General features: G+C 36.9%; 1 protein-coding gene across 20 annotated transcripts in view; it reads right to left on the reverse strand.

Moving 5' to 3' along the window:
- Window positions 1-21,417, reverse strand: part of LOC106834680 (EGF-like and EMI domain-containing protein 1) — a 586,744-nt gene that overhangs the window by 94,283 nt on the left and 471,044 nt on the right. For all 20 annotated transcript variants that reach the window (XM_070509516.1, XM_070509525.1, XM_070509519.1 and 17 more), the window contains 3 exons: window positions 9,327-9,468; window positions 5,069-5,191; window positions 2,660-2,854 (listed from right to left, as the gene is read on the reverse strand). In XM_070509516.1, the coding sequence (XP_070365617.1) occupies window positions 2,660-2,854; window positions 5,069-5,191; window positions 9,327-9,468 (460 nt within the window). The remainder of the gene's footprint in view (window positions 1-2,659; window positions 2,855-5,068; window positions 5,192-9,326; window positions 9,469-21,417) is intronic.

Consider the following 21,417-nt stretch of genomic DNA (forward strand, 5'->3'; position numbering starts at 1 on the left):
CCATCAAAAATACAAAGAAAAAGATTTATTAGGGGCATCTGTTTGTAAATTTTTGATATTGTCTCATGAAAGACATATAAAAAGTTAAAAGTATCATTGACTTCACTAACATATTTTAAAAAAGGAAAAGAAAAAACGCAAACAAAAAGTAGCAGCAAAGAGTCAAGAGATTCCATTAATTGCACTTTGAGGCACAAATCCTTTCTTTTTTTCCTTCATTGGGAATAGCTTGCCAGGGCCTAATGATTTATTTAAATGGAGGGATTTTTATAGGCCTAGAATATTAGGATCCTTTATTAACTTTTACGTTCATGGATAAACAAGAGACAGCACATCAAGTTTCCCGGGAAACACAAAATCTCCCCTTTAATCACATGTTCAGTTTAGAAGCTCAGCGCTTCACAGGCATTCTTCATGCAGAACAAATAAATTGGTTTCTCGCCCATATCAATTGCCTACCTTGTTAAGACATTTTGGGGAGAACCCACATAAAGGAGAACTCATCACCAGCAGTTTACCAGTAGTAAAGGAGAACTCATCACCCTCTTACCACTTCCCCAGGGGGTCACTTACTTTCATTACACAGAATGCCACCCCAGCCAATGGGGCAGGAGCACCCACTCTTCCCTTCCTGGCATCTACCTCCATGCATGCAGTCCTCACAGCTCAAACTGCAGTCGTGTCCCAAGCTATGATCTAAACAAACTGGAATGTGATACCATCTTGGTTAGCTCACGCTGTCTACACCACTGAAAAGGGAGATGAAACCCTTAATTTCTCAAAAAAAAAAAAAAGAGATCTTTGACTGTACTTCCCAAAGAGTCCAAGAAAAAGACAACAGCCAAGAGATAAAATAGAGCTTATTTTACCTTTTCCAATTATAATATTGAAATGTAGTCCCTAAAGAATATTTAGAATATTTAAAAAAGTGAAAAGAAATTACCCTTGATTTCAAAATACAAGAACAATCAGTGTTCCTGGCATTTGGGGCTTTTCATTCCAGGCTTTTTTATGCAAAGTCTCTTTTCCGTAAGTAAACGTTTTTATTGAGACTCGACATACATGCAGAGAAGTGCACGAATCTCAAGTGTTCACTTCATACTTTTTTCTACAATGCAAACAACCCCATGTAAATGCCACTCAGACCAAGAGATAGAATACTGCCAGCACCCCAAAAACTCAAAGGGGACTGGATGATTCTTCATCATTAGTCTCACAAATTAAGCACTATACTAATTTCTATCACCATAGACGATTTTTCCTTATTTTTGAACTTTATATAAATGGAATCATAAAACATACTTTTTGGTTATCAAGCTTCTTTCATTCAGTATGTTTGTGAAACTCACCTGTATTATGTGTACACTACTTTACTTTTTATGGCTATATAGTATTCTATTGTATAAATGTACCATAATGTGTCTTTCCATTCGATCACGTTAATCCGAATAAGGATAGAGATATTTCAGTTGTTTTAAGGCTTGTCTCATTTCAAGTTTTGCCCCTGCTTCTAGATGGTATCTTTCAGACATCCCAATGGAAAGCCAGTCATGTTTACCACATCCTCTTTATTTTGGCAGATCCTGAGCTCTAACCTGTACCTGCCCTTCAACATGATACTACTAATAACTGTGCTTAGCTCCTCACCCTATTAGCAGCTGTCTTTTGATTTCTTGGCTTCCCTACCCGGGCAGGCCATACATTAGCAAATGCTTCAAGGGGACAAGCAGCAGAGATTGTCTGTCTCACTTGTCTGAGCTTCTCTTCTCTCAAGATCTTGTCCACTTAAATTCTGACTGCCTTCATAGCCCTAAACTATTTCTATTCTGACTTTGAGTAGCCAAGATATCAGGAGTTTAATTAAGAAACTCTAAAGCATTGCTATTTTTATGCAGACACCTTTATTCATATTATTAATCTGATTGGTCATAGCATAAAAATATTCCAGCCATTTTACCCAACGCATTCTGAAGCAATCGTCAAGCTTTGCTATTCTTAAAATACAATGAATAGAGGGAAAACAAAAAGAGCAGCTCTGTCTCACAAGGAAAAGAAAAAGAAGCAGCAGACTGCCTGCAAACTGTTACTTCTGAAAGAGGTTATGCTAATTTATTTTGATCAGGAGTGATTTGACGCTTGAATTCTGTTGCGTGGAGATATAAGAAAAACTGCTCAAATTTTAAAGATATTTTCTTGGTCCACTTGAGCATATTGAACAATTGGTTCTCTGCATTTTAAAATCTAGAAAGGGTCTAAATCTTAAGGCTATTTAAGGTAAATTTCCACTATGTAAAAGTGACTTCTAGTGGAGTTTTAATAGTTATAAGAACTAAAAGATTCCATTACGCTACCTTAAAGATGTATTTCAGCTCCATTTCACCATTTATCACACTTCAGCAGCCCCCTCCACCCTGACCCCCACTTCCACTCATACCTGCAAAGCAACCCTTTATTTTGCAAAGGGAAGAAAGATTGAAGAGGATGGCTTTGATAGGAAGCATTGAAAAAGTGATTTTGGCTCCATTTTTTCTTACTAACATCATGTTAAGACATTTGATGGCATTCAATATTGATAATAAAATCGTCAATAAAAGAATTTGTGAATTTTCTTAAAAGAAAGAAAAGAGGTGAGAATAATGAGATCAATTCTTTTACCCACCAACTTTGCACAAAGCAGTTGAGTTCTCCTCGAATTTCTTTTTCCTCTTCTTCCGCATCTTCTTCATCTTTGTAGGTGGGAGGCAGCGAGGCAGCAACATCATGAAGCAGTTGAGGTGGGCTCTTGAATAACGGCCTGGACACCTCATGCCTTCCAATTCCTCTTCTTCTTCGTCTAGCTCATCATCATCTAAAGCTAACACCACACAGGAAAAATGTCTGGATTCAACATGCTGGTTAAAAGAAGGGAAAACTGAGCAACGGTTGATGACAGAAATGAGAAAGTTTGAACTAGACAGCCAAGGCAGGGGGTGAATGAAAGGTAAAACTCTTTGAGAAGACCATTTCAAAAAGTCTGTTGTAAAGGAAGGGGAGAAGCAGCAAGCACAAAGTTGAAACTGCAGCAGAGAGAACAAAACGAAAAGAAAGATCTCAGTGTGTGAAGAGAGAAAGGAGAGGACAGGTTGAGTTAAGGAATATGTGGTCTCCATGCTCCTGAAGAACAGGATGAGGGTGGAAGCAGTTTAGAAGAGATACAGTAAATTCTTCACAGTGACTTAGAGATGCAAGTTTTTCCATCACTTCCAATTCTGTAGCCTTCTTTACAAGTACAATCATATGTTCCCAAGAGTCAATACATAGTTAGTCACAGACTATACTGACTTGCAGACACTCATCCACATCCAGGAAAATTTAAACAATGTCTGCTTTTAGGCACTGAGAGATCAAATAGACATTATGAACTCATGGGCATATTTGTGTTCCTCATCACCTTTATCACAATGTATTGCCTTACAGAAAGTATAGCCCCCAAATTGTTTCTCAAGTATATCCTGTCAATACTTTTTTTACTCATTTCCAAGTTTACTGTAGTTCATCTACATAGGAAAAGACTTTCTGAGACCTTGTTCATGAAGTTTTGATAAAGAATTTGAAACTTAAAATAAATTCAATGGTCTCAGCCTGTGCACCATTTTGCGGAATGTTCATTCATTCTTGAATTATTCAATATCTATGATGAAGCATTTATAATTCTGTACTAGGTTTGTAGAGAATTTTAAAGATGCACGAACCTTAGACCTTAATCTCATGTGACTTACTGGTGTATGCTCACGTCTGAGCCCAGACTTTGGACAATGTGTTCATGATACTAAAAATTCATTTTTGAAGCTGAGCTCCTAAGCTTTGCCTCAGATTATGGACACCTTTTCCATTTGGATGTGTGTACGCAGCTATGTACATTCACTCCATACAATTATCTCTTGGCTCACTCTCTTTAAGAGCAGATGGTACATGAAATTCAAATTTTTTGGCCCTGTTAATTGGATTGAATGTGGTAAATGGTAATATACTCTACCGTGTTTAGAATATATAGATATCATAATTGTGTGTTCTTTGCTGTTATCTATACTCCAAGGCTGGGGAACTTGGCATCTATATGAAGAAACACACCTATCATCCTCAACAGAATTCAGGAATTTGTTTGTTTAGGCAAAAAAACACTATTTCCATTGAAGTGTTAAAGTCCTCATATGATTTGACTGTTGTTGAAATAGATGTCAATCTTATGTTTGTTTTGATTTCAAGAAAAATATGGTCTAAAATAATAGTAATAATGATCACAAAATGCAAACTTAAAGATTACATATTTAAGGTAAGCTTTTAAAAGGAAATCATGGCAATGACTTAAATGAGCCGTTCTTCATGGTAAAAAAATAAAGTGAAATAATTTTACTTGCTAAATCCAAATTCTCCTATGATATTTAAAAAAAATACCTAAGCTACAAATCATCTGAAAGGCAAGTAAACCAATTTTAACAAATGTTAGAAAATTGTAAAATGACATTTAAAACTTGCATTAGCTCATTTAATATTGGATATATAGAGGATTCTGAGACAGAGTTGCACTGTGGCTCATGAACTGGCAATCGTTTTGCTACTGCTCCCTAATTAAAACGACTTTCAGTAACCAACTTTCTAATTCCAGTCAAGTTTGCCTTGAGTGATTCCTTGGCAGTATGCTACGGCCTGCCAGAATCCCTCACTTGCCTATATATATATTAAATTAGGTAAAAGAGATCATGGGCCAATGAATATTATAATAATAATAGCTATTTTTAGTTGAATGATTTCTCTATGTCAATCACTATACTAGGCACTTTACATTTATTACTTTCCCTAATTTATCCACTAATCCTATTACTGTGTTCACTTTACCGATGAGGGTCTATGGCTCAGAGCAGTTAGAGGCGTCCAAGTCCATACAATAGTAAATGGTAGAACCACATAGAAATCCCGTCTTTAGTGTCACAGCCTTCCTTTTCCAACCCTAACCCTCTGCCTCAGATGCTCCTCCTCCATTGCTTGCCCCAACACATCAGTGATTTCACGTTAGATCTCAGGACTTTACCATCACATCCACAACCATCAGAACTGATCCCAAAGCCCTTCTGACAACTGCATTCGTAGCCTCCCGAAAAGGTGATGCAGAGCTGAGCACAGCAGGCTTCTCCACTCTCACATTCATCAAGGTCTGAAGGGGAAAAGGACATTTCTGTTATTTATGAGACAGGAATTTAACAAACCTAAAGAAGTGCTGATAAGTCTCACTTCTAAATGAAAACTGTTTTACTAATCAGTTTCTATTTCCCAGGCTACACTGGACAGACATTCAAAGAAAGTGTAATACAAAAAGAATGAAGCCCACTTTAGGGTTTATGTTTCTTGCGTGCTTCTCCTATGACTGTTAGCTATTTGTTTTCAAAGTATGTAAATACTCTTCAAATGCATTTATAAGTAAAGGAAAAGAGATCTCTGCTATTTTTCCAATTAAACAGTAATCTCGTTGAACAAACAGAGAACTTGAAGAACAACAACAAAAAAACAGCTTGAGAAGAAGAGCCAAAGAATTCCATTCAGTGAACATTTGATAGCTGCAAAGAGAGGCAGTCTTAGTTAGCTTCCACAAAATGTTTGTCCTTCTAGAGCTTCGAAGAAAGAGTGTTCCCAAGCAAAAGGAAATTACACCACCGGGAAGAGAAGGGGCAACTGCAATTTAGAGAGAGGGCAGAAAATCATTTTAAATATTATGTTTTAAATTACAGAATATTTCAGAGAATTTGCTTGAACTTTTCAGTGAAGGTTTGGCTGGGATCAATAGGGTCTGTGGGTTGTTATTACAATTGGTGACACCATTACTCTGGCATGTCCTATCAGATAAACAGCTTTCTAAATGATGACCTTTAAGTCTCCTTCAGCAGTATTATTCTAGAATTCTACCAACCTGAATGTTTCTTCCTAAAACATAATTGCCCTGGGGAAAATAAAAATGCCCATCAAATTGAAACCCTTCAGCCAAAGAATAACCTATTTGGCCTGAGTTTTGAGGTGATTGCTTCTAACGTAATTGGCTAAGGAGTAGCAACAGACTCTTCACCCACTATTTCCTTAGGCTAGACACCTGGGAATTGTGTGGTCAGAGTTTTTGGCTATAGGTCCTTGGTTCAATTCAATCGCTTCTGTTTGTTGAGCTGTTAGGCTGGGTGGCCTGTCGGTGCTGAGTTTACAAAATTCTATTTTTCGATAACTACGTGAGCAGCCACAGATGTAAAAGGTCGATGTCTCAATTAACCTTGGAAAGGGTACAAATGTAAGGAAATGCAGACAAGAGAAAGGAAGGAAAGAAAATGCAATCAATCAACCAAGGTGAGGGGTCACTACAAAATATCTAAATGAAGGTCGTTTGGACACAAAACAGTCTTTCTCCTGCAAAATGTCACAAGCAGTGCCACTCACAAAATTTTAGATGGTGTTTTTTCCCTTCTCATATTAGATATTCCCTTGTCCTTTGGATTAAATAGTATGAATATAGAAGCTAAAGAAAGAAAACACTTGAAAAAATTCAGTTTCATTTCATCTAAAACACTATCTTTTATGTTTTTTTAAAATTTTATTTCAAGATTTTTTTAAAGTCTTCTCAGATACAGCCAGAGTGTCCAAACATGCTTGCCTCAGGAGTCCTTGCTCTCCACTAGCAAGGGGTATGATTGCTTCACACAAGTGGAAAATGAGTTCCTCAATCTATCATTTGACAATCCATTTTGGATTCTTCTATTATCATTCCTGTGGGGTGATTTCTAGCTTATCTTATGTGTACCATCCTGAAACCCATCTGAAACCCATCCTCATCTGAAACCCATCCTTCCTACATCATAGACCTTTTTAAAAAATGCTCTGTCCCTTCAACCCTTAGATCACCTGTTTCCTAAATTCCTTGATTTCTTTTTGGATCTTATTTGGTGAAATCTTTGCTTTCATATTTTTCCCTTTTAATTTTCCTTCTCTCTGATGATCGTATTTTTCCTACATTCATCAATATGCCAAATATTGTGACATTGCAGAGAAATTCACCTATACATAAAAATTAAGCCTCAGTTAAAAATAGAGCATCATTTATAGCCAGGATAGACAATTAACCATTTCAGTCTGACTTCAGAAAAGCATTAAAAGTGAATCTTGAAAAAAGTCATCTTCTGTATATGTCCTCCATACATAATCACTCAATAAAGCTCCAAAGATTAGAAATAAAAATATTTTCTAATAACTACCAATTGTTAAATTTAGTGTGCTTATTGCTGCTCAGACATTTGAGTTTTGTACAGCTGCCTTTCAAATTATGTTTACATATCTTTAGATTTTAGCCCTAGTAAATTTTTGCATTTGGGCAAGACTGATTGACCATTTGCAGAGTGGATGACTTATTTTCAGTTATTTGTACGTTCTCATATAAAAAATAAAGCTTATCCTAAAATAAGCTAAGAAGAAAATTCTTTAATTTCCTTCATGCATGAATGTTTTTACAAAGCATCCACGGCCTTACTCTGTTCTTGGGCAAAAAAGCAAAGTATGCATATGTACACTCCAAACAAATCATTGCCTTTACTCTAGTGAAAATTTAGTCTTTAGAAATGAGTGTTATTTACTGTCGGAAAATGAAATAAACTTGAGCCATATATAATATGACGTTGTCATGTTGACTGCTGAAATCTCATAAATATGCAATTTTCTAAATTTTGACCCTGGCAGATGCTATTTTTTTCCAGCTGTAAATGAGAACTTTACTGAATTGTACTTTTCAAAAAATAAGGAAAGACGTCAAATTGTAAGTTGCAAACAAAAGGTTTAGCAAAATTCCAGTTTCCCTTATCTAATAGTCAAAAGAGGAAGATAGACAGGTAGGAAGAAAGGGGGGCAGGGAGGGAAAGAGGGAGGGAGGGAGGAAGGAAGGAAGTCCTTTATTTTTTCCAGAGATACAAATGCTAGCAAGGTAGAAAAATATTTAAGCTTATTTTTCATTATGTAAAAAGAAGCAAGGAAAGCAATTGGATTCATTAAGTTAACCAGTGTGGACTCTAATAAAAATGCAGAAGGCACTGTCGGATCAAGAAATACAAGTAATGACATCGTTTTGGTTAAATAATTTATGAAATGAGAATATTCAAAAATCCCTTGAAGTTCACTCTGTCATGTAGTTGTGCCAAAATAAAAAATCCCAAGTACTTGAATACTTGGACCTCTGAAATTCATTTCTTCTTTTATGATACTCCAATGTTTCTCTAATCATATTGAGTGGCATGGAATGGTCAAAGATTTTTTTTGGTATTTATAATTTTTAAGAAAGGAGATATAAAATATCACAAAAGAAAACAAGCAAATATGGTATCATAATTCCTGAATGATGGCAAATTGCCCTGGGCCTTGTAGGTGTTCTCAGAACCAGAGCACATAGTAATATAGTTGGATACTCATTATCCCTATTTTCAGTAGATATTCCTTTATTTCAGAAGCTCTAGATTAAACATTTTATTATGAAGCAAGGATAGGCTGGAATTTATTCTTCTCAATGTCCCAAATGATATGTTCTAATAATATGTTGGAAAAGTTATCCATTAAAAATGGGTTTGAGCTGGGATTTCCAAAGAACGATACCTTAGTTCTCCTTTGGCATGGAGCTATCTGCCACGCCGAAGCTGAATGCAACCACATCACCATGAAGTTGAAAACCAATGCATGTGAGTTAGTTTCTGCCTGAGGTAGAGAGAAGTAGGGGGGTTGGTAGCATTTGTTGTTTAAATTACAAATTACATTAAATGGTTACATAAGCCTTGGAATATTTTTCTGAAATAAAACTATTAAGTCCATATATTTCATTAAAATGTTTTAAAGGGGCCAGCCCAGTAGAGTAGTGGTTAAGTTCGTGTGCTCTGCTTTGGTGGCCTGGGCATGGACCTACGCACTGCTCATCAAGCCACACTGTGGCAGCGTCCCACATATAAAATAGAGGAAGATGGGCACAGATGTTAGCTCAGGGTCAATCTTCATCAGCAAAAAGAGGAGGGTTGGTGATGGATGATAGCTCAGGGCTAATCTTCCTCAGTAAAAAAAATTTTTTAAATCTCCTTTAACTTAAAAGTAAATATTTAAGCATGATGATGTCTTCTACCAAGTAATCTTTCTCTTACGTGTATCCAGTAGCCAGAGACAATGTTCACTTTACTTCTTGCATTCTGAGAGACATGGTCCACATTACAGCAATAAGTATCAGAGGGGAAAGGGCTAAATGAATCCAGGGCAACTTCTGAAGGAAGATGGCATTCAGTATACATTACCTATGCATGTTTTCTCATCTGAATCACTCCGGTGTCCATGGTTACAGGAACAACGGGGCCCATCAAGTACACGTTCACGGTGATGGGAACAACCACCATTGTTCCTTTCACAGCAATTGACAATTTCCAATTCAACCTCTTTCTAAAACAAGCAAAATAGGATTATTAGCATAACAACAGAAAAACCTGAATATATGTCAACAATGGGTACACTCTCTCTGTTGGGAAGATGACAGACTTTACTGGAAATTTATCAACACTCTACACATGTAAAAGGAAAAGTCTAAGGGCTATGAAGTATTGTAAATATCTATACCATATCAAAATACTGATAATCCTATAAAATATGTTAAGTTGATGAAATGATGCAGAAAGGTAATGAATCCACCAGTGGTCACTAAACACTTATCTTAAAGGACACTTACCTCTTGGAATTCTCAGTATTTTCAGGATATAAAAATATGTGTATTGAATCAATGATCAGAAAGCAAGTAAGTTGTCTGCCAGCTAACGTTTCCGTTCTCAAGCTAATGATATGTTATTATCTGTCCTTTTTAGAGGCTCTGAGTACATGAAAATACTGTTAAAAATAGCCTTGGAACCAAAGTATGAACATGAAATCAATAAATTAGCTGATCATATGTAACTACTATCATGTTGGTCTGCTAATCAGCTTTGATATATATGAGAATCACTTATTATATAATCATACTATTACTTTGAAAACGAATTTGCCAATTCTGGTACACGCTGCTAATTTGGGGCATTTCGGGGGACGTCAGCCTCAGCATATGGATGCCAATTGTCCTGAGCACACAGACATTATAGTCAATCATTTTCTAAGTAGGAAGTGAGAAATAAAAGAATGCTTTGAATCTGGGTTAAGAACATGGAATTCTATTTTCTGCTCAAGTTTGTTATTTTCTCCATTGGCCTCTATTGTTCTCCACTTGTGTTGCTTGGATACATCTCTTCTTAATGAGTGTCTACAGTGGTTCATTTCTTTCCATTCTTAACTCTTGAATCCTTTGGGAGAAGAAAGATGGGAAAGTCCAGGACAAGGGATTGTGGTACTCTGTGAAAGCCTATATCACTATTCAAGCTGCCTAGGTGTCTGCTGCAGTTCCTGCAGTATACAGTACAGAAATCATCCTCCCTGAGCCCAGCCTCCAGTCTGTGGTAGGCAGCAGCCCTACGTGCTCCAGAGCACCCTACATGCTCCAGAGCACCCAATGTATATCCCTGTCATCGCATGCATCTCTCTGTGCCATCATCATCCTGTATTACTCAACTCATAACAGATGTTCAAAAATAGGTTCTAAATGATTGAATAAACAAAAGAAGGATTATACTAATCAATTTATTGTTGAAAATAAGAACCCCTTTGGGTTTAGAAACAGCAAGTTTAAGACTGAACAAAATTAAAACCTTAACGGAAATATTGAAATAATGAAGGGAACTGATATTTTTCACAATATGTTAACATATACTCTTTAGGGAGACATATTTCAAATTTTTGCCCCTATTATTATTTTTCTGTGATCAATGCAGCACTAAGACTGCTGGTGGTAACTTACTTCAAACATAAATGATATTATCGTAATCTCTTTGTAAAACATATGGGACCAAAACAAGTGCATACTCAGATCTATAACTCTCCACTAGAAGCAATTTTGCATCCTTGATATAGATGACAAGATTTAACTATTGTACTTAAAAAATATTCTACTTTAAAAAAACTTTAAAAAACAATCCTTTTAGTTTCTGATAGGTAGCAAATAATCACTATTTTCTTGATATATTAAACATGTATGGAATTTAAGTTCAACTATATATTGCTTGGTGAGTTGGGGGAAGTCTTATTTTACCTTGTTGTATCTGGAATTTTCCAACCTCTAATCACAATATAGTGATAGTTCATTCCTGGCACACTGTAAGGATTTGATGTTTATGCTATACAATGTTTTGAGAGCTTCTGAGAAGAAATTATATAAATACAAAATATTGTTTTCCTAAGAAAAATTTAAAACAATATTTTCCTAAAATATACTTGTTAAGTGAAGGACACATAATTCATTGTTAAACATCACCATGCTCTGAAAACATTTACTCCACCTACAGGTTTTGAAACAACTTAAAATACCAGTTTTCACCAAGAAACTTTTGTATGTCAGTTAGTAAATATTGAGGTCTTGCAAAAGCTGCACAAAGAACTTAGCCAAATATTCACATAAAGGAAATAAATGTAAAAATACACTTCTACCAAATGTATTCAACTCTAGGGCAAATTGCTTTCCCAAGTAAATTCTAAAGAAAGCCTGTACCTCGCAACTCATTAGCAATAATGGCCCCATGTTTCATAACTGAGAATCCACCAGCTAGATTACAAGAGATTTTATTTCAGATATTTGTAAAGTGTACTCATCTCCTAAGCCTTTAGCCACATTAAAAACCCAAAATATTAATAAGAAAGAAAAACCCATCCACATTTCTCTCTGCCCGAAAGGACTCCTCAGGGCATTGAGAGAAAGACTCACTTCAGAAGGAGTTGTATCCTAATTAGTAGTTAATTCTTCTCTCCCATCTTATTTAGTTTGCTCTATAAAAGACAAATATCACCCTGGCAAGACTGCACTGTCTTTAAGCAGTAGAAATATACCAACAGAACTTAAGGCTACACTGGCAACCTGGGCATTAAAGAAACGTAGAGTTTTATGCAGTGGAGGAGAATGAAGAATTTGGTGATCCTAAGAATGTCTCTTCATGAGACAGCTTGGGTAAGAACAAAAAATTCTTTATTCTATTTATTACAACCTTTATTCTCCCTCTGTGATTAAAATTGATAAAGAGACATACAATGAAAATAAATATGCAATGAAGTTGAAAGGATAGTACATTTGGAGTCTAAAGAGCCTAGTTCAAATCTCAGTTCTGTCACTTACTCATTTTGTATTACTGGGGTTTTTGGCTTCAACAACAAATGGATGGTTTACTAAGATATGGAGAACTGGGAAGAGCATCTTTGGAACTGAGACTGGAAAGCAGTAGTTCTGTTTTGGACCTGTCAAGTTTTTAATGCCCGTTGGTCAAACAAGTGAACATGTTGAGTACATAGTTTCACATATTCACATGTAGTTAAAGGAAGAAGAGAAGTGGAAATATAAATCTGACAATGAGAGAGGGGCCAGAGACGGAGAGGAAAACACGGAAAGTATGAAAACATGGAAGAGAAGAAAGCGTTCCGAGAGGGAGGAAGGGATTAGTCAACTGTGTCGAAAGCTGCTGCGAGGTCAAGTAGGATAAAACCAGAGAAGTTAACATGCCATCGGGCAACATGGAGGTCATGGGTGACCATGGAGGGGTAGAGATAGAAATCTGATTAGTCTAGGATGATGAGAGAATGCCAGATGAGGAGGAGAAGACATTGACTAAGTTATAAAAATTTGCTGTGAAAGGGATCAGATTGAAGCTCTAGTGGAATGTGGGCTCATGGGAGAGTACTTCAAAGATAGGAGATTCTGGCCCATAATGATATGCTGATGAGAATAATCCATTAGATAATTGTAATAGCAAAGATCTTGAGATAAGGAGAGGGAATGGAATCCAAAGTACAATGGAAAAGACAGCCTTTGATAGCAGTAAGACCACTTCCTTCATATTAATAGGGGTGAAGTCTTTTCCATATGATTTTGTGGGATATTTCATGTCAATTACTAGCTTGAATGGTAGTTTGCATCCATTTTATTGATGATGTAAGGGACAAGGTAGGGATAAAGGCAAAAAGGAGGGTGACATAAAGATCTGGAAGAGAAAGAGAAGGTGTTAAACATTCATTTTGATGAGGATCAAAGTGGACATGTTCTGAGAGTAGAGATTTGTCCAGCCATGTCCTTTAATCATTTGAGATTTAAGGTCCTGAATTTGAAATAAAACCATTTAACACAGTTATGTTTTGAACATAGCAAAATTCACCTGCTAAGGTATAGATAGGAAGTGGAGAAAAAAGGGAAGTCACCGATGGAAAGGTAGGGTCTGAAGATGAAGAAGAAAATTGAATTACTGAAGTACCATAATCACATAAAATGCAGAAATGGAGAAATCAGCCAAAGAAACAAGAAAAAAATTATTCTGTCACTCAAAAACGGAAGGAAGATGATGGGTAAGGATGGAAAATATTGAAGTAGGGTGCATGGAACTTGAGGGAATTTGTATCAGATGGTTTTAAGCTTAGTAAAGTAGGAAGTGTGTTCATCTAAGCAGTGGACCAGTAGGGAAGACATGAAAGAAGGAAAAGCAGCAGTAGCTATTAATTCAGCATATTAACATATTCACAGTAACGGATATATTAAACTGTATAACTGAACCTAGGCGCGGAAGAAGCTAAGGTTAGATGACACGGATCATAATTTTTGGAAGAAAATGGGTAGAGGGATGAGTCAGTGAAGGAGAATGCAAAGTCAGAAGGAGCTGCTTAAAGAGGCTTGATGGAAATGAGTGGAAAATGGGGGAGAGAAGCGAAGGACTGCCATGGAAGATACTATTTAGAGCATCCAATGTGTCAGACATGGTACTACAACCTAGAGCCACTTCTTGTACTGCTGGTTCCTTCACTCCTGCTAGTTCCTTTTCCTTGAATTTTATATTGGACTTATTAGTATTCAATAAATATTGCATGGCAGAGATGATGAAGGAAGACAGACTCTATGCAAAGGAGAGCCATGGGTCCAACAGAGCCCCAAGTCAGAGGTCCTCAGACTTAGTCCTTGCCGTCTACACTGTGGATCATTATGCCAACCATTTTCTTTTGGCTTTGGGCCCCTGTTTCTTCAAATTAAAATGAGGGGGTTGGACTGCTAAGCTCCCACCACCAACCTGCCCCAGCGGAAAACATTCTCAGGAGCTTCTGCTTTGCCAAGATATCCAGGGTTGTTCTTTGTTTATCATTCTTGTAAAATGCCACACATGTCCCTGGCCATGATTGTTGCCACTTACTGTAACACTGTTTTCCATCAGCTCCCAGTTCAAAGCTAGAGTGGCAGGCACAAATGAAAGATTGAAAGATCGCACTGTGTTCACACCACGATGGCCACAGTGAGCAAGCCCTTCAGCACACTCGATTATGTCTGTAGAGAGAGATACACAGCAGCTGTGTCTTCTAAGCTGGAATTAATATTTATCTCAAAACTGTGACAATGAACTAAGGCATCCCCTCCCCCCAAAACCCCCAACATCAAGTATGACAGTAAAATACTGCATAGGCTCCATATTTTCAAATAAAGCAAGTGCTAAGGACATTAACTCTAGTGTTGGTCTTAAGCTCTCAAACACTTCTTTCCACTAGAACCTACTAGTATATACTAATTGAGAGAAAGAAAAAAGAAAACAAACAAAAAGCAGACCTTATCTGACCCCTAATATTACAAGTAAAAGTCATTGTAATTTGTCTTTAGGACTACATATCACATTCTTAACCAAAAATGGTATCTCTTTGGGGCCGGCCCAGTGGCACAGTGGTTAAGTTCACACATTCTGCTTTGGAGACCCAGGGTTTGCCAGTTTGGATCCTGGGTGCAGACCTATGCACAGCTTGTTGGGCCATGCTGTGGTAGGCCTCCCACGTAACATAAAGGAAGATGGGCAGAGATGTTAGCTCAGGGCCACTCTTCGTTAGCAAAAAGAGGAGGATTGGCTGCAGATGTTAGCTCAAGGCTAATCTTCTGCCAAAAAAAAAACCAAGTATCTCCTTGATTTAAGGTAGACAATACGTGTGGCCATAGACAAGGCAGATTTGGAGGTTTCCTATGTAGCAATCCATGGCGTATGTGGTACATATGATTGATACGTGGCAGTGCTATTTAAACAGTGGCACCCTCTCTCTCTCCTGACACTGACAGCCAAGTCTGTTCAGTGTAACTTCATTTTGTGGCCCAGGTAGTCCCTGCTCCTTCCCTTTAAATGGATAGGTCTCACCATCATTTCCCCACTAGAACTTCCTCCTTGTACTGTCCTGCATGTCATTCTCCCCCGGGAGCTTAAGAGAAATACTCATTCTTCTAAGGTATTTGTAAAACCCTATGTAGGTAGTAATTTCGGGGATAGACTTTCCAGGAATAACGCATCAGACATTAAAACAAAACTTTGAAAGAGTATATGAAGTTGGATGTAGACGTATGTATATATCTATATCTATATCTGTTTGTCAATCTTCCACAAATGCTTAAAAAGGTCTTTTCTGTGCCAGGTTCTGGGCTAGGCAGGTGCTATGTAAACAGAGGACCGAAGCAGAAATGTTCTCTGTCACAGAAGTATGTTAACAAAGCCACAGAAAACTTTATTGTAGTTTGACTTAAAGAAAAAAAAACTAACAACATAATTTTTTTGACTAATTCTTTTTAAGTTTCTCAAAGTGTTTATCAGTCCCCTAAGTCAGGAAATGTTTTGGCATTTTCGTAATTAATCCAAATAAACTGTTTCTCATTTCATGAAAATGTCATAATAAAAATGAAGGATTTTGTGATTTCTCAGAAGTTATTAAAACAAACTCTGTCCCACAGGAACGACTTCATTTATCAGTTCTGGTCATGGAGTAATTTATCACTTTCATCTTTGAATTGAAGTGTGTCTGTTTTGCTATTTCTAGGAAACAGAAATATGTAGCCTTGTATTTATAGAGTCTCTTTCTTTTTGGTTTTAATTATTCCTAACTTCTGAGAACACTCATTTGCACATACTTGCTTTTCAAAGGTTTCCCCCATCTTCTCTAACCTATAATAAAAAGCTCCCTGTGTGGTTATGGAAGGTTTTGAAATATTAATTCTGGAATTCACTTCAGAATGAGAAACAGAAAACAAAAAGCATAGATTCTGAAACTACACCAGACCATATTTTTTGTAACTAAAAATTTCACTGAGTTTTTATGGTATCATAAAAATACCTTTCAGAATGATCAAATAAGAATATAAATGGCCCTTTTTTAAGCATACATGAAAACACCTTTCTCCTAGCTGTTCTGACTATTCAAAACCGAATTATACCACAAAATTTCAATTACACAATTCAGCCATCAGCTTCAGCTTCCTACCTCCACAGGCCTTTTTGTCTTCAGACAGCTGGTAGCCTGGGTGACAGGCACACCTGGCCACTCCATCCTCACTCCGACATATGTGGGCACATCCGTTCCCACCTGTGCAGGGGTCCATCTCTAAAAGCAATTAAGCAGTGATAGTTTGCAATTCATTAACTTTAGAAACATACACAGAGTGGAAGATTGGATAAGATAAAGAGAGAACTGGGGCCAATGGGTTTTTCACGTAGATCTTAAGGACTCCTGAAAGTCCTTCCCCACTTTCAGATGGAACTAATTCAACAAAAGTTTTCTCATATTGTGACCTGAACTCCAAAATATGATCAAATCTAAACAGGGATCAAGGCCAAAGAAGAATTAGCTTAATGTCCCTCTTTCTAAAAGTGTATCAGCTGCCCAAAGTTAAACAGAATCAGCAGGGGCTCCTCCATACACCTTTGCGTTTTTTCCTTCTTCTCTCTGCACCTTTTCCAGTCCTTTAAGCAGCAGAATCATCCTTAGATAAACCCTTTTACCTCCTCTAGATCTCCTCTGCCTTTACGTAAGCAACCACTGTGTGAGAAAAAGCCCGACTAGAGCTACAGGAGAGAGTCTCAGTGACAGCTGCAGTGGAGATGGAGCAAAGCTCAGATCCCCCTGGAATTAGTCAGCTGGCCTCCTTTTCTCCATCACTTGCTCCTGTCTTAATCAGTCTTAGTCATATTCTCTGCAAGGCCAAAATCACACACCCTATCAGGAGTACCTCCACAAGGAGCTCACTTGTTGAATTTAAGAAGTGATTCCAGTCCACTGTGAATCCACCCTTGTCTACGTTACAGGTTGCTGGGGTGGGATGGCAGAACTTCTACTCCTGCCCCACCCCTGCCACCCCTTTAAAAAATAACGTGCAGAATATAAAAAGCAAAACAATGTATAAAGTTACCCTGCCCCCACATTCACCCAGTTTCAACCCAACCACTACCATACACGGATGCACTTGCTTTCATTAGTTTCTTATAAATCCTTCCAGACTTTTCATGAAAATATAAGTAGTACAAACATATCTATCTATCCATCCATCACAGATACAAAATACACTGTTCTGCTCTTTGCTTTTATGGCAGAGAGACTAAATTGAATTTGTACATCAACTTGGGGGAATATGGCCATTTGAACAATATTAAGTTGTCTGATTCATGAACATGAGATGTCTTTCCATATATTTTAGGTCTTTAATTTATTTCAACAATGTTTCATAGTTTTCGGTATATAATTTTTGCACTTCCTTGGTGAGATTTGTTCCTATGTACTTTATCCTTTTTGATGCTATTGTAAATAAGATTGTTTCTCAATTTTACTTTTAGATTGTTCATTGCTAGTGTATAGAAATCTAATTGATGGTTACGTGTTGATCTTATATCCTGAAACTTTGTTGAATTTCTTTATTAATTCTAATGATTTTTTAAAGCAGATTCCTTAAGATTTTCTGCATGCAAGATCATGTCATCAGCAAATAGAGATATTTTACTTCATCCTTTCTAATCTGGATGAATTTTATTTTATTTTCTTGCCTTTATGTTCTAGCTGGAACTTCTAGTACAATGTTGAATAGAAGTGGCATGAAGAGACATCCTTGTCTTGTTCCTGATCTTAGGGAGAAAGCTTTTAGTATTTCACTATTAAGTATAACATGTTAGCTGTATATTGTCATAGGTTCCATTTTATCAGGCAGCTCTCTTCTATTTCTAGTTTGTTGAGTTCTTTGATGATGAAAGGGTGTTGGATTTTGCCAAGCTTTTTTTCCCCTGCATCTATTGAGATGATCATGTGAGTTTTGTCTTTTATCTGATTGATAATGGTGTATTACAATAATTGATTTTCAGATGTTGGACAAACCTTGTTTTCCTGAGATAAATCCTACTTGATCATAGCGTATAATCGCTTTTATATGTTGTTGGATTTGGTTTCCTAGTATTTTGTTGAGGGCTTTTACATCTATATTCACAAGAGATTTTGGGCTGTAGTTTTCTTTCATATGAAAACCTTGTCTGGTTTTGGTATCAGGGTAATACTGACCTCATGGAATAAGTTGGGAAATGTTCTCTCTTCTTCTATATTTTGGCAGAATTTGTATTAATTCTTCTTTAAATGTCTGGCATAATTCACCATTGAAACCATCTGGGTCTGAGCTTTTCTTTATGGGAAGTTTTAAAATTACTAATTCTATGTCTTTCTTCTTATATGTCTAATCAGATTTTGTTTTTCTTCAGAAGTCAGTTTCAGTAGTTCTTGTCATTCTAGGAATTTGTTAATTTCATCCAAGTTATTTAATTTGCTGTGACACAGTTTTTTATAGTATTACCTTATTCTCTTTTTTATTTCCTTAGGGTCAGTAGTGAGGTCCCCTCTTTCATTCATGACTTTAGTAATTTGAGTCATCTCTCTTTTTTCCTTTGTCTGTCTAGCTAAAGGTTTATCAATTTTGTCAATTTTCTTGATCTTTTCAAAGAACCAACTTTTGGTTTTATTAATTTTCTTTCTTGTTTTTCTATTCTCTATTTCATTAATTTCTATACACATCTTTATTATTGCCTTGCTTCTTTTCTCACCTTTCCCTGTCCTTTTTCTTCTCGTCTTGCTTCTGTTCAGTATCAGCTCTCTGAGAAATTCTTACACTCAAGTTTGCAGATTCAACCTGCCCCTTAATTTCACAAAAAATAAAATTTGCTGGACCTTTTTGGTTTTGTTTATTTTCTTCTTTGTCACAGGTTAAGAGAAAAATGTTGACCTACACAGTCACCAGAAACTTAATTTCTTTAACCCATATCCCCTACTGCCAGCTCTCATGACAATGGGAGAGGTAACTCCTCTTAACTCGGAAAAGTGAGGGGTCAGATCCACCAGACGCAAGAATATAAAGTACGATGCAATTATCTTTAATATGTTCTTCTCATTGATCACTATCTCTGGGTACCTCTTCTCTAAATTTACTTTAATCTCCTATTGCCCATAATGCCTTCATGATTCTCAAGGTCTCCAACTATGAGGGGTTAACCTTCTAGAAAATGGCTAGATATAGCCTCCTCACTGCAAGCACTAGTACTGTCAAAAGTCCCTTCTGTTTTTGAGACTGATTTTAACTGTGAACTTAACCCATATGAATTGGCCATGGAAGAACTATAAAATAAAACTCCTACAATATAGCATTGGTTGTAAAATTACAGCTTTTATTTTCAGCTGCAGAACATAGGAGGTGCTTTGAAAGTAGCATGTAGGACACACGTAAGATTTTCAGCCAAAATTCTAATGCTTCCTTTGTGTAAAGATAAAGGGCAGTACTCTTTAGATAGTAGCACTTAAAGGAGGTCTGTTCAAATTTGGCTTGTGACCCTGAAAGAGAAACCATGACGGGGCTTCCTTTCTGCCATAAACAACTAGAAGACTAGATAGAAATACATGAAACAACTGTTTGTAGATATTGAACAACAGGCAGCACAGGAGGGGGAAGCTTGAGAGAAGAGAAACAAAATTAAATTATTGCTCTGTGTTTTGCTAGAGGCAATTTCTGGATTACAGCGCAAGAAAGAGAAACCAAAAGAGAGCTTAATGATCTTTCTAAGTTGAAGAGACAAGTCAGAGTTCATAATTGTTGAGGAAACTAGAATTTGTGCAGTGCTAGAAAAGGGCGGGGAAAGGAGTGTTATGCAGAGAAAAAACTTCCAGAAATAGATTTAATGATCCTCTTGAATCTTTGACTAAATATTATTCCATGTATACATAGGGTAAATCTCCACGAAGCCAGGCAAAGAACAATACACTGGAAAGAAGAATTAGGGCAGCTGTAAGTCAAACAATTCCAGGAACACACAGAAGCCCAGGAATCAGTTCTCAGTAGGCAGAGTGGAGAAATGTCATTGACTACATGGGTGTTCAGTAGAGATCCCAGAAGGGCCAAGGCTCAGTAGTAGGGCCAATCTAACCCCAGTAAAGTCTGCTCTAGATTTACCCTAACAAAGCTTAAAAATAGTACTTCACAGGATTAAACTCATCTGTAAATAACTTGACTTGTCATCCAGAAAAAAGTACAATACTTTTTAAAGGATAACAACAAAGGCTAATACTCAATCACGTAAAATTCCATAGTGTCCTGCATCCCATAAAAAATTAATAATATGTGAGAAGGGTAAGAAAACGTGACTCATATCCAGGAGAAAACTCATTCAATAAAAACAGATATAGAAACAATAGGTATCATGAAATCAGCAGATAAGGACATTAAAACAGCACTATAAATAAACCCAATACGTCCAATGATGTACAAGAAAACATGCATTTAATGCAAAGTAGAAGATATGAAAAACTACCAAAGGAAAATTCTAGAGCAAAAGAATAAAAGATCTGGAATTAAAATTTCAATGAATGGGATTAACAGCAGATTAGATAATTATAAATTTATGGGACATAAAAATTTAGCAGTATAAATTATACCAAATAAAGAATAGAAAGAAAAAAAGGACTAAGCAATTTAAATAAGATTGTCTGGGTGACCAGTAGAGCAATATTAAGCAGGTAGTATCAAGTAATTTGAATTTTAGAAGCAGATTCTCTAGCCAAAGGACCAGGAAAGAAGGAGTCTAGCAAGACAGAAAACTTGTGGAAAATAACTGCGGTGCTGTGGCCAAACAACATAGAAAAAATAGATAGCCCCATCCTCATACATTACACCAAAGATGGAGTGGCGAGCCTAGACTAACGTTTACCAGGCTGTAATGAGGTGTTTTCTTCCCTCCTCATTGGTTTCAGAGGAGGCTTATTGGAAAGTTAAGACTTTCACCACCACCCAGTGATAATGAGGCCACCCCACCATGGTGACCATAAAAGCCATATGAGAACACTAAAAGGGCCCACCTACACTTCCCAGCCACATGGTATCAGTGGAGGCCTAGTGGAGAGCTAGAAGTCCCATCCTTGCACAAAAGCAATGAGACATACACTCCGCAGGAGTCCTTAGAAACCAGGTGGGAAGCT

Source organism: Equus asinus, chromosome 5 (assembly GCF_041296235.1).
Source record: "Equus asinus isolate D_3611 breed Donkey chromosome 5, EquAss-T2T_v2, whole genome shotgun sequence".
Classification (NCBI taxonomy): Eukaryota; Metazoa; Chordata; class Mammalia; order Perissodactyla; family Equidae; genus Equus; species Equus asinus.